Genomic DNA, 14,817 nt, shown 5'->3' with positions numbered 1-14,817 from the left:
TGTGCATAAATAATACATTGTGGTTATAGACCTGGGATCATTACAATTGCACTGATCCATGGACCAACACCCAAGACTAAGGCCTGAGGCCTGCCGATCTGTTCTGCTTCATTACCTTCGCAAAAGCGGAAGGTTATGTTTTGATCGCTGTGTATTTATTTGTATGTCTGTGTGTGTGTGTGTATGTTATTCGCATAACTCAAAAAGTATTCAACCGAATTGCATGAAATTTGGTGGGATGATTGGTTATTATACGGGACACATTTGATTAGATTTTGGGAGCAATCGGGTCAAAGGTCAAGGTCACGAAAAGGTCAAAATCGTATTTTTACCAAGTACAGAACAGTAGCTGCGGCGAAGGTATGCGCTCTACCGAGTGCCCGTTCTAGTTTGGGGTTGAGTTAGGCCTTGTGTCCAGCCAATGGGTGTAAAGCAGTGCTGTGGAGTCAGGGCAGATGAAAACTGACCCATGTATAATCTATATATATAAAACACAGTTTGTGTGTGTGTGTGTGTGTAATGTTACCGATAGACTCCTAAACGGAGAGGCTCACGTACTTGATATTTGGCACAGACATGGCCATTGAGCCTGGTAAGAACATGGCCGACCTAAAAATTGATTTCATAATATTTTTACCTTCGCAAAAGCGGAAGGTTATGTTTTGATCGCTGTGTATTTATTTGTATGTCTGTGTGTGTGTGTGTGTATGTTATTCGCATAACTCAAAAAGTATTCAACCGAATTGCATGAAATTTGGTGGGATGATTGGTTATTATACGGGACACATTTGATTAGATTTTGGGAGCAATCGGGTCAAAGGTCAAGGTCAAGGTCACGAAAAGGTCAAAATCGTATTTTTGTTGTTCTGTTCCCTACACTCCCATGCCAAGTACAGAACAGTAGCTGCGGCGAAGGTATGCGCTCTACCGAGTGCCCGTTCTAGTTTAACCATATTTTTACCTCAGCGCATTTCAGCGAGGAATATTATACACGGAATCTGACCGGTCGCAGAGCAGCGCACTGATTCGCTCAGAGCGATCACGTGATGTTCCTTGCCGCCATTAACTCAGTTACGCGTTCGCACGTATTTCAGAGGGAAAAGCAATTGCCTTTTTTCACATTTCAGCGAGGAACATTGCCATTCACAACACATAGGTTTTTTTCCCCTTTCATCTTTAGATCCATATTTTTTGCCATAACGTAGCGCATTATGGCTCTCTCGAGCTCGAGTTAGCCAATCACCTGGGAGCATGAGGCCACGTTGGCCACGCCCACGACACGACGCAGAGTTGCAATCGTGCGTTTGCGTCGTTTCTTACCACGTGTAAACGTGGTATTTTGTCTACGAGTATTTTGAATTTGGTATTTTGAATTTGTCTACGAGTGAGTGACTGGAAGACTGACTGTGATAAAGGCAATGGCACCGAAGAAAAGAAATTTGTCACGTTCAACCTCCCGAGCAAGGAAAATCGCTGATCGGAGACTCCATGAAGCCGATGAAGGTACTTTTCACCATCGACAAGCCAATCAAGAACGTGTCTCTAGATTCAGACAGCGAGACACAGAAGATGAGACAGAGGCACGTCTAAACGCCAATCAACAATGTCTGGCGAGGGCCAGACAGCGAGAGACAGAAGATGAGACAGAGGCACGTCTGAACGCTAATCAACAACGTGTAGCGAGGGCCAGACAGCGAGAGACAGAAGATGAGACAGAGGCACGTCTGAACGCCAATCAACAAAGTGTAGCGAGGGCCAGACAGCGAGAGACTGAAGATGAGACAGAGGCACGTCTAAACGCCAATCAACGCGAGGGCCAGACAGCAGGAGACAGAAGAACAGCGCCAAAAACGACTCAACAACTGGCAACCATCAGGCAGACGGCAGCCGGCCATTGTATGGGAGAAGGCTGCATTCAGTTACAATCCGAACACTGACTACTCCTCAAACGTTGATATTGGCTCCATGTCGTTCACCTGTCAGTTTTGCCATGCCTTGAAATGGAAGGGAGAAACACCAGGAATGTGTTGCAGGGGAGGCAATGTCCTTTTGCCTTCTCTCCAATCTCCACCGGAACCTTTGAAAGAACTACTTCAATCAACTACGACTCAATCCAGACACTTCCTGAAGGAAATCCGTAATTACAACTCTTCGTTCCAAATAACTTCGTTTGGAGCAGATCGCGTCGTCACTGAGCAAGGATTCATGCCTACATTCAAGGTGCAAGGCCAGGTATACCACCTCATTGGCTCTATTCACCCTCAACCAGGTGAGCAACCGAAATTTCGGTCATGTCCCTCCCCCCCTCCCGCCTCCCTCCCCCCCTCCCCCCTCCCCCCTCCCACCCCCCTCACCCTCCCCTCATCCTCCCCATCCCTCCTCTTCTCCCCTCTCCACCTCCCCCTCTCCCTCTTCTCCCCTCCCCCCCCTTCTTCTCCCCTCCCCTCCCCCCCCTTCTTCTCCCCTCCCCTCCCCCCTCCCGGCAATGCCGGGTACTTCTGCTAGTATGTGATATTTTCTAAATTCATAAAGTGCACAACTCTGTGAAAAATGGATGAAACGCCCCAAAACTGAAACTTTTTTGCAACTTATCATAATAAAGGCATGTACCAAATTTCTTTGACAGACACACAATGAGCAGCGCAAAACCATTTGTTTGAAACTGCTTGCGTGGTTTGATGAAAGATAGCAATTTCTGGCAGGCATCGTGACAAGAGACAAAAGCAGGTTGCACAACTTCAAACCAGAGACAGTCGATGGAGTGGCATCATGCAAATTCTCAACGGAAAAAGAAGTTCAAGGGTGCACCCTACGCCGGTAAAACAAGACGACCGTTTTCTGAGACATGGAGGTGATTATCCTGGTGGACACCATGCCAAAAGGAATCGCCATCAATTTAGAGGCCTACATGAAAACATAGCTGAAATTTCTTGCACGTATGCATCATGTTCGACCATACAAGCGCATGCACAACCTTTTGCTGCACCTCGACTGTGCTTGACCCCACACCAGTTTGACAAACCATGGAAGCGATTGCCAAAATTGGGTGGACTCTGTTGCCCCATCCTCCATACACTCCCGATATGGCACCATTGGACTACCTTCTTTTCGGTAAGCTGAAGGATGGCATTCGTGGGACAAAATTTGCGGAAGATGACTCCCTTGTGAAGGCTGTGAAACAGTAGCTGAAGGACGTAGGACAGGAATTTTACCACGAAGGAATACAGGCTCTTGGTCCAAGATGGCGCAGGGCAGTTGAGCCCGACGATGATTATTTAGAGAAACAGGGTTATGTTCCTCGATAATGTACCTATACACTGCACAAGTAACAATGCTGAAGAACAAATATAGCGACATTAAAAAAATTGTGGGGCATTACTTTTAGAGTAACCCTCTTGTAGATCAACTGTGGTGGTCAAACAAAACTGTCATTCAAAACGATAGAGGTGTTAATTACTCCCTGAAACTCAATGTGTCGGTACTTCTTTAAAACGAGCAAGCATATTTAGTATTTAGAATAAGCTAAAGAATCATTATCAAGTCTGGTGATGGCTAAACGGTTAAGGTGGCTGGCTAAAGATCTTAGGGTCTTGAGTTTGAGCCCTTCTTGTGATGTTGAAATAACACCAGGTGGGTTGACTCAGCCTGCCATCCTTCCGAGGTCAGCAAAATGAGTACCAGCTTACTGGGATAATAGGCCATTCGAGTATCCTGCGTCAGAGTGGTGACGCATCCAGAATTCCTTAGCCAAACGAAACTGCCTTGGCAGATCCTATGTACCTCATGGCATGGAAGTCGTGGCTACGGAATCATTATTAACACTGACTCATAGCACATTACATTTTGCCGCAGTTCACGGCTCATTAATAAAAACTAGGGCATGCCCGTACTATATATATATCTAAAATTATATCCCCCCCCCCTCTATTTACATGAAATGGTTTGGTCCAAAGCGAACGGCTTGCGAGTACGGTGACAATCCCCCCCTCTATTTACATGAAATGGTTTGGTCCAAAGCGAACGGCTTGCGAGTACGGTGACAATCCCCCCCCTCTATTTACATGAAATGGTTTGGTCCAAAGCGAACGGCTTGCGAGTACGGTGACAATCCCCCCCCTCTATTTACATGCAATGGTTTGGTCCAAAGCGAACGGCTTGCGGAGTTTGGTAAAGAAATCGCCATAGCTCGGTAACTACTTGTCCGATTAATATGAAACCTTGAAAAGGCACATCCTCGGGTCCCCAGCAATATACCTGGCAAGTTTCAAGTATATCGGACCGGTAGTTGTCGAGAAACAGCGGTCGCACACACACACACACACACACACACACACACACACACACACACACACACACACACACACACACACACACACACACACACACACACACACACACACACACACACACACACACACACACACACACACACACACACTACTGGAATTATAGATAGATAGGGCATGCCCGTACGTGGGTGCCCGTTCCTTGCCAAAAAATAAAAATAACGCAACCCGTACGCTCTACCCCGCCCGTACGCCCGTAAACAAAAACAACAACGCTCTTCGCTTCCGCCCTTCGCTCTGACTGAATTGGGAGAAATAATGCGCATAAGAAATCGAGAAATTATTATTTTCTCCGGAAGAAATCGAATTACGAACCGTAATGGCGCACGCGCTCGGCTCGGCTCGCTCTCACATCGGCCACGCCTACGCAATAACGCGTTCTGTGATTGGCTGCCGGAAGTGCAGTCTTCACTGTCCGGAAGGTCGCAAATCGCAGTTACGATGAATCGCAAATTAGTTTTAATTAGTTTTAAAACATAGTTTAACGGCAACATAGTTTTCCAACGTGAAATAAATGAATACGCTCTCAAATGTGCCGTCCGAGGCAGAGTCTGTTCGCCACGTTCGGCACACGTGATAGCTCGCTGCTCTCTGATTGGTTGAATCGTTTTTTGGACATAGCTCGGTAACTACTTCTCCGATTAATATGAAACCTTGAAAAGGCACATCCTCGGGTCCCCAGCAATATACCTGGCAAGTTTCAAGTATATCGGACCCGTGGTTGTCGAGAAACAGCGGTCACAGACATACAGACATACAAACATACAAACATACAAACATACAAACATACACACAGAGATTACTGGAATTATAGATAGACTAGGGCATGCCCGTACTATATATATATCTAAAATTATATCCCCCCCCTCTATTTACATGAAATGGTTTGGTACATTCGCAAAGCCAAAGCGAACGGCTTGCGAGTACGGTGACAATCCCCCCCCTCTATTTACATGAAATGGTTTGGTCCAAAGCGAACGGCTTGCGAGTACGGTGACAATCCCCCCCCCCTCTATTTACATGAAATGGTTTGGTCCAAAGCGAACGGCTTGCGAGTACGGTGACAATCCCCCCCCTCTATTTACATGAAATGGTTTGGTCCAAAGCGAACGGCTTGCGGAGTTTGGTAAAGAAATCGCCATAGCTCGGTAACTACTTGTCCGATTAATATGAAACCTTGAAAAGGCACATCCTCGGGTCCCCAGCAATATAACTGGCAAGTTTCAAGTATATCGGACCCGTGGTTGTCGAGAAACAGCGGTCACAGACAAACACACAGACATACACACATACACACACACACACACACACACACACACAGAGATTACTGGAATTATAGATAGAAGATAAACACCTGCAAAATATTGTAAAACAAACACTCAATGTTTGTCCACCGAGCTTTGCAGCCATGTTGAACCTTTTGGTTTTCTTAGTAGTCCGCAATGTATCCTTCGTATTACGCAAGTCTCGGACACATTTCTCGTTGACACCGTACATCCTGTGCACGACCATATTCCTGCCATTTTCCTCAGCAAACTTTAATTGCTCATATAATCGGCAAATGCTCCAGACAATGACTTCTGTACAGGTCAGCGTAGAACATTTTCAGGTTTAAATTTTTAAGTACTCTCTGCTTCTCAACACAGGATTCGCCTTCATGCACATATTCGTATTTCCACGGCACTCTGACAGCAACATCTCGCAGCACCTACCTTGGTGACAACTTCTCCACTCCAGTTTTGTCTCTCAGGCCGTTCGATAACTTGATCGGAAACTCCTCGATTCCAGATTCGCCGTGTGACTGACCCAAAAGCCCGATCAGTGCGAGATCACTGCATCGCTCCAGGCTCACCTCCCCTTTGCCTTCCCAACCCACAAATTATTTGGTGCATCTCGGCGCCACGACCCACGCACCGAGGTGCATCTCGACCCGCGCACCGAGGTGCATCTCGGCCCCACGACCCGTGCACTGAGGTGCATCTCGGCCCCACGACCCGCGCACTGAGGTGCATCTCGGCCCCACGACCCACGCACCGAGGTGCATCTCGGCTCCACGACCCACGCACCGAGGTGCATCTCGGCTCCACGACCCACGCACCGAGGTGCATCTCGGCCCCACGACCCACGCACCGAGGTGCATCTCGGCCCCACGAGCCGAGCACATCAGATCTCGACCACAATAAGTGGAAACTTGCTGTGGTGCATTTTAAATTAACAATTATGCAATTTATTTCAAAAACTATCACATATTGCAATCAATTTTTATCATCACTATAATTCACCAAATGTCCGTCCGTCCGTTCAAAGGTACCGCAAAAAAGGCTCAACTGATCGCAACGATATTTTGGGTGGGTATTCCTGGGACCCCTGGAGTAAAATAGGCTATATTGTTTTTCCAAATTTTTCCAGGTTTTCCAATTTTCCCAAATATGATGGAATAATATTTACCGATATGAACAGTGATGTGGCTTTTGATGAAATTGCACAAATACTGTTTATTCTACGTACCAGGAGAGAGTAGATCGACTCCTGACGAACTCTTCCTATATAAACGTGCGGCTCTGAAGTAACATGGCAGCGTGTGCAAAGCGACTGAGAAACAGGTGTAGCGGCCGCTTCCGTGTTACAGATTCGGCGCACACTCTTCAGACATAAAAGTGCGACTGAGAAAGACGTGTAGCGGCCGCTTCCGTTTTGCAGAATTCAATCTTTTTTTCAAAATGGGCGCCATGTACTGTTTAGATTTTGATGATTTGCGTGTGATATGATTCAACGTATGTTTATATGAATCGTTTAAAATTTTAAAAAGCCTTCAATTTCTGATATTTTGCCTTTTCATTTGGGCCTCCCAATTGAAGCCCCGCCCATAGGGCGGGTACCGTTGCTAGTTTATGCAATTCACCGTCTTAAAACATAGATAAGTGAATTTTGAGCACAAATCAAGGCCCATACTTTAAAGGGAAAAAGTATCAACCAATATGCTGAGAAATACGGTAATTAGGACCATAAAATATTCGTTGTAGTAGTAACTGAAACTATATTTAAAAAAATTAAAAATTCTCTCATTCAAAAATATGAAAAGAAACCAGGTAACAATGAGTCACTAACAATGAGGGGAAGGGGAGGGAGGGGAAGGGGAGGGGGGGGAAGGGGAGGGGGGGGGAAGGGAAGGGGAGGGGAAGGAGAGAGAGGGGAAGGAGGAGGGGGGAAGGGAGAAGAAGGGAGGGGAGGTTTAGTATATCGCACAAAATGTTAGTCAATAAAAAAATGGGTACGTAAAAACAAAAAGGGAGCTCTGTCTACTGCAACGCCATGGCTTGCAAAAGCAGCCTGAATAGCGTTCACCAAGTGGTGGTTAATGATATTCAAAAATCAGGTCACCTTCACTCTTTCATTCCTCTTTTCTCCAGCCTCTGGAACAAACTCCGTCACTCTCTTCAATCCCACTCCTCCCTCCAGGTCTTTAAAACAGCTGTTCACCACCATCTCTTATCTTCCCCCATCCAAAACCTTGATCTTTTCTACCCCCGTTCATTCACCCTAGATCCACTTTATTGAAATACAAACTTCTTTCCTGGAAGTCCTAGCAGTGTCCATTTATTTAGTCTGCAGGATCCAATCCTCATATCCGAATCCAGATTTTGATATGCTTCAATTATATTATTAAGTTAAATAAAAAACTAACCCCAGAAGGAGAATGACAGCCTCGCTTAAATAAATGAAAATATACACTTAGTTAGAGGAATCGCTACATACGGTAAATTTTGTAAGATTTCACTCCAGATTTAGACATTTGCCAATTTTGCCCAGAAGCCCAGAAGGACAATTCATTGCCCAGAAGTCTACAGGATCCAATCCCCATAATCCAAATTTTTATGAGATGCTTCAATTATGTAATGATATATATATATATATATATATATATATATATATATATATATACAGTGGGGAGAACAAGTATTTGATACACTGCCGATTTTGCAGGTTTTCCCACTTACAAAGCACGTCAAGGTCTGTAATTTTTATCATAGGTACACTTCAACTGTGGAAGACGGAATCTAAAACAAAAACCCTGAAAATCACATTGTATGATTTTTAAGTAATTAATTTGCATTTTATTGCATGAAATAAGTATTTGATACATCAGAAAAACAGAACTTAATATTTGGTACAGAAACCTTTGTTTGCAATTACAGAGATCAGACGTTTCCTGTAGTTCTTAACCAGGTTTGCACACACTGCAGCAGGGATTTTGGCCCACTCCTCCATACAGATCTTCACCAGATCCTTCAGGTTTCGGGGCTGTCGCTGCGCAACACAGACTTTCAGCTCCCTCCAAAGATTTTCTATTGGGTTCAGGTCTGGAGACTGGCTAGGCCACTCCAGGACCTTGAGATGCTTCGTACGGAGCCACTCCTTAGTTGCCCTGGCTGTGTGTTTCGGGTCGTTGTCATGCTGGAAGACCCAGCCACGCCCCATCTTCAATGCTCTTATTGAGGGAAGGAGATTGTTGGCCAAGATCTCGCGATACATGGCCCCATCCATCCTCCCCTCAATACGGTGCAGTCGTCCTGTCCCCTTTGCAGAAAAGCATCCCCAAAGAATGATGTTTCCACCTCCATGCTTCACGGTTGGGATGGTGTTCTTGGGGTTGTACTCATCCTTCTTCTTCCTCCAAACACGGCGAGTGGAGTTTAAACCAAAAAGCTCTATTTTGGTCTCATCAGACCACATGACCTTCTCCCATTCCTCCTCTGGATCATCCAGATGGTCATTGGCAAACTTCAGACGGGCCTGGACATGCGCTGGCTTGAGCAGAGGGACCTTGCGTGCGCTGCAGGATTTTAATCCATGACGGCGTAGTGTGTTACTTATGGTTTTCTTTGATACTGTGGTCCCAGCTCTCTTCAGGTCATTGACCAGGTCCTGCCGTGTAGTTCTGGGCTGATCCCTCACCTTTCTCATGATCATTGAGGCTCCACGAGGTGAGATCTTGCATGGAGCCCCAGACCGAGGGAGATTGACTGTCATCTTGAACTTCTTCCATTTTCTAATAATTGCGCCAACAGTTGTTGCCTTCTCACCAAGCTGCTTGCCTATTGTCCTGTAGCCCATCCCAGCCTTGTGCAAGTCTACAAATTTGTCCCTGATGTCCTTAGACAGCTCTCTGGTCTTGCCCATTGTGGAGAGGTTGGAGTCTGATTGATTGAGTGTGGACAGGTCTGGAGACGGCTTTGCGGTCGGTCTTTGCGGTCTTTGTGGTCGGAGACGGTCTGGAGACGTCTTTTATGCAGATAACGAGTTCAAACAGGTGCAGTTAATACAGGTAATGAGTGGAGAATGGGAGGGCTTCTTAAAGAAAAAACTAACAGGTCTGTGAGAGCCGGAATTCTTACTGGTTGGTAGGTGATCAAATACTTATTTCATGCAATAAAATGCAAATTAATTACTTAAAAATCATACAATGTGATTTTCAGGATTTTTGTTTTAGATTCCGTCTTCCACAGTTGAAGTGTACCTATGATAAAAATTACAGACCTTGACGTGCTTTGTAAGTGGGAAAACCTGCAAAATCGGCAGTGTATCAAATACTTGTTCTCCCCACTGTATATATATATATATATATATATATATATATATATATATATATATATATATATATATATATATATATATATATATATATATATATTCGATCGTGTCTCCAAGGCAAGGCACGTTTGAATAGGCCGAAACAAAATGGGGGCTTAAGAACCCAGCGAGTGGCAGTGGGCTGACCCAAGATGGCGGACCGCCATATTGGTAAGGCTTTTTGGGGTTTATTTATTTTGAGCACCTCGTTAATTATCTTCAAAAAGGGTGTTATAACTTATAACACCCAAACACCCAGTTTTCATCATTGCAATCTGTTGGAAGTCCAGGTGGATGCATGCAAAATTTGGGGGCACGAGGTTTCATGTTTTTGAAGTTATGGAGGAGACAGACGGACGAACGGACACTGCCTTTTATTATTATAGAAGAAATAGGTGAAAATGCACCTTGACAAACCCAATGCTCTTTTAGATTGTAACTCAAGAGATTTTGGATTGCGATCAAGCTTTAATAACTGCAAAGAAAGCTCTGGGAAAAAAATTTCAGTACAGTCGGACCCCGACATTTGCGGTGGATACGTTCCTGGAAAATGCCATGAATGTCCAAACCGAGAATGTGGGGGCATTGTTTCGATGGATAAAGGGGGGCCAGGTTCCCGGCGATTCCTGATTCGTGGAAAAACACGCGAATGTCAAGGAAAATCTGTGAATGTTGAGGCATTGCTTCAACTGGAAAAAGAGGACAATGAATTGCACAAATAGATGCGGTGGAGTGTTTTCGTTCTGCACAGTAACTCGCGGGGATGATGTGTTACGAAGTGGGTGAGATATGCCATCAAGCAATGTTCAGTGTGAATGGTGGGATATCCCACAAAGCAATGTTCACAGGATGAACGGTGGGATATCCCACAAAGCAATGTTCACAGGATTAATGGTGGGATATCCCACAAAGCAATGTTCACAGGATTAACGGTGGGATATCCCACAAAGCAATGTTCACAGGATGAATGGTGGGATATCCCACAAAGCTATGTTCACAGGATGAACGGTGGGATATCTCGCGGAGCTATGTTCCTAGTGTGAATGGTGGGATACCCCGCAAAGCTATGTTGACAGTGTGAATGATGGGATATCCCACGAAGCTCGCTAAAATATTTTTATGTGGCTGCGAAAAGCCATGAAAACCCGAAGTACACAGCTGCTAATGTAGAAGTAGGTCACGCTCGCGGCGCGTGGGTGATGTTTTTTTTATGTATGTCCAGTTGCCTTGTGCGTGGCTGGTGGAAGATATGTCTTAGAACCGTCATGCTCGTTGCTCGTGGAAACGGCTTTTTTTGCACCCGCCAAAAACCGCGAATACAAGGGACATAGGGTTGCAAATGTAGAAGAAGGTCGCAAATTTATCAACCGCGAATACGTGGATCCCACAAATGTCAGGGTCTGACTGAACTGTATTAAATAATGTGGATTTTATTTCCAACTAGCAGAAGTACCCGGCATTGCTGGGCGGGGGAGGGGAGGGGGAGGGGGTGGGGGAAGGGGAGGGGAACGGGGGGGGGGGGAGCGAGCCCCTTGGCAAAGCGAGCGATTTTTTTTTTCCATAGCATCATAGCGTCATAGCGTTCATAGCATTTCATAGCGTCATAGCGATTTTTTTTTTTCATAGCGTCATAGCGTTCATAGCGATTTTTTTTTTCATAGCGTCATAGCGTTCATAGCGTCATATCGTTCATAGCGTCATATCGTTCATAGCGTCATATCGTTCATAGCGTCATAGCGTTTTATAGTGTCATAGCGATTTTTTTTTTCATAGCGTCATAGCGTTCATAGCGTCATAGCGTTCATAGCATCATAGCGTTCATAGCGTCATAGCGTCATCGCTCTGAGCGAGCTCTGAGCGTCATAGCGATTTTTTTTTTCATAGCGTCATAGCGTTCATAGCAGTTCACTGGTAATTCCCTGCTCGTCGTTAAAGGCGGCAAAAAGGGTTGGCGTCAGGAAGGGCATCCGGCCGTAAAACATTGCTTCAAAAAGGGGACCGAAAAACAACAACAACCACAGTTCCCGAAAAAGGCCAACCCCCGCTTGCGGGGAAAAATGGCCTCTAAAGGTGGTTTATAGCGTTCATAGCGTCATATCGTTCATAGCGTCATCACGTGATCGCTCTGAGCGAATCAGCGCCCACCTGCTCTGATTCCGTGCGCTGAAATGCGCTGAGGTAAATATGAATAAAAAAATGGATCGTCAAATATTTTGAGTTCGGCCATGTTCGTCCCAGGCTCAATGGCCATGTCTATGCCAAATATCAAGCACGTAAGCCTCTCCGTTTAGGAGTCTATCGGTAACATCACACACACACACACACACACACACACACACACACACACACACACACACACACACACACACACACACACACACACACACACACACACACACACACACACACACACACACACACACACACACACACACACACACACACACACACACACACACACACACGCAAACTGTGTTTTATATATATATAGATGAGTCCCTCTATGGGAGATGGGGTCAGACCACTATGTATAAAAGAAGGGTGGGGAAAACCTACAAGTTACATTTGCATATGTAATAAATAAATGACATCTCAACCATTCCGTAAAAACACTCCTATGCATTTTCTCAAGAGGATCTGATAAGACTCAATAAGATTTTGAAAGAATCCCAACAATTACTCAAATTACCATTGAACATTTTTGGATAGGTCAACAAGTAGCGGATATAAAACTATGCCTAGCCATTCAAATCGGCAAGATTACCCCATCAAGCATTCCAAGATCTCTTAAACTAAAATCCAACTTCAGCAAGCATGAACGGAGGGGAGGCTTAGCTTCAGACCTGCAATGACAAACCTTCATTGCCTTCACCATGACCATCAAGAGAAAGGAAGACCAGTAATGCAAAGGTGTTTCATGCAAAAAGGGCTCACTTTGATGTATGGTGCTCCAGTCGACTCCAGAGAAAAATGGATGGCATATCAGTTGTTTGTAGTCAAGCCGCTTGTCTCGATTGCACAGTAAACCATGAAGAAGATCAGCAAATTCCATGCTGACGAAAGGATGGTCAGGCAAATGTAGAGGGCTCTGTGCAGTGTCCAGAGGGTGTGCACGTGTTGTTGTAATGCTTCGTGGACATAAATACATTGATGCAAGGTAATAAAAATAATGTAAACAACTGTTTATGCCAATTCAAACCTGGTAACTGAGGATGTTTGAACGCGTTATGGTAGGAGTTTTGCCGGAAAACGGCGTTTCACCATACACCATCTCATAGGCCACCACACCCAAAGCCCACCAATCAACTTCAGGGCAGGAGGCAGCTTCAGGAGACTCAAGGGCTTCAGGAGCCATGTATAAGGGCCATTCTGCCTCTGCAGCACCGCCCCTCCCATTCACCTTCACAGTGGGAAAGCAGCGAGGTAATAGCAGCTTGCCATTTTCAAAAGGAAAATTGTCAAATCCAAACCTTGCCTTGCACTGCAGCCACCCTTGTGTGGGATTGGATTGAAGAGCACTATGGTTTTAGCTCACAAATTAGTAAGAATAAAGCTATTTTTTTAACCTGTAAAAAAAATATCCCATTTTGTAGTCAACATGAAACACAAAATAGGGTGGCAATAAAATGTAGAGGAGTTAATTGATTCCACACTAAATTTAGGTTTTCACTTTTCTTCCAGACAACCAAGGATGAGCGGCCAAAATCCATGCAACAGAGGAAGTTTGTGGGAATAGAGTGGGTTGGGGAAGGACGGAGTAAAGGGAGGAGTGGATGTAAACATTTTGAAGTATTGTACTGCACAACCTCTTATCCGGAATGGTCTGGATTAGGCAGTGTTCTGGATAAACAATATTTCTGGTTAATGGGTGTCATGTTCCGTTACGTTGTACCCTAACCATAATCCTAATCCGAACCATAATAACCCCAACCCCTACCAACCCCTCATTCTCTGTGTATTTTGAATCCACACTTTGCAGCCAATGTCAGATGCCATGTTGTCAGTGAAAAAGAAATAAATGAAACCTGCTTGTATTTATATTGTTGAGAACGTTGCATAAATAAATGTCACCGTGGGGGACTTATGGTTATTTCCTCAGTTTGTGAGAAGATTTAAAAATAAATTACCTGGATTTGAGGCAAAACACTCCCCTTTTCAGCCTCTTATAGAGGGCGAATCCGAATGGGGAGCACAACCCCACAAGACCTTAATGGTCTGATATATCAGACCAAATTTGGTCCATAATCGGTCATATCGTTTGTGAGGAAAATACGTTTTAGTGAATACGAGGGATTAGGGGAGGGGCCCATGGCCCTTTTCCAGAGGCGATACAACCATGAGGAGCACAACTTAAGGTTAAGGGAATGGTCCCGATGCCTCGTGGTGAGAGTTTGGTCCACATCGGTTGGGTAGTTTGAGAAGATTTTCAAGTCAAATGTTAATGTACGTACGTACATACTTACCGGGATCACCCTCTGAGGTCATTTCAGGGAGAAACAAGCGTTACGCCTAGGTCCCCTGTCGGTGAAGTGATGTGAGTTGACAAAGTGGAAGACGCAGAAAACATGCTATGATATGATATTTCGCTCACAAGGTTCAGACATACATGGAGGCGGCCATCTTGGATTTTGACGTGGCGACCCAATTTTCAATAGCGTTCGTCCTTATGCCTAGATGTACACCCAAACACCAGATTAGAAGTTGGTACTTTGCTTATTTTTCAAGATATTTCACTCACAAAGTTCAGACATATATATGGTGGCGGCCATCTTGGATTTTGACGTGGCGACCCAATTTTCAATAGCGTTCGTCCTTATGCCAAGATACACCCACACACCAA

The 14,817-nt window shown here is 45.0% G+C and overlaps 1 protein-coding gene across 5 annotated transcripts in view; it reads right to left on the bottom strand.

Annotated features, from left to right (window-relative positions):
* CIT (citron rho-interacting serine/threonine kinase) overlaps nt 1–14,817 on the bottom strand; it is a 183,776-nt gene that overhangs the window by 143,000 nt on the left and 25,959 nt on the right. For all 5 annotated transcript variants that reach the window (XM_078768329.1, XM_078768330.1, XM_078768331.1 and 2 more), the window contains 2 exons: nt 13,177–13,377; nt 12,912–13,065 (listed from right to left, as the gene is read on the bottom strand). In XM_078768329.1, the coding sequence (XP_078624455.1) occupies nt 12,912–13,065; nt 13,177–13,377 (355 nt within the window). The remainder of the gene's footprint in view (nt 1–12,911; nt 13,066–13,176; nt 13,378–14,817) is intronic.

Source organism: Myxine glutinosa, chromosome 14, assembly GCF_964187855.1.
Source record: "Myxine glutinosa chromosome 14, kmMyxGlut1.1, whole genome shotgun sequence".
Lineage (NCBI taxonomy): Eukaryota > Metazoa > Chordata > Myxini > Myxiniformes > Myxinidae > Myxine > Myxine glutinosa.
This window is presented reverse-complemented; position numbering and strand designations above follow the sequence as displayed.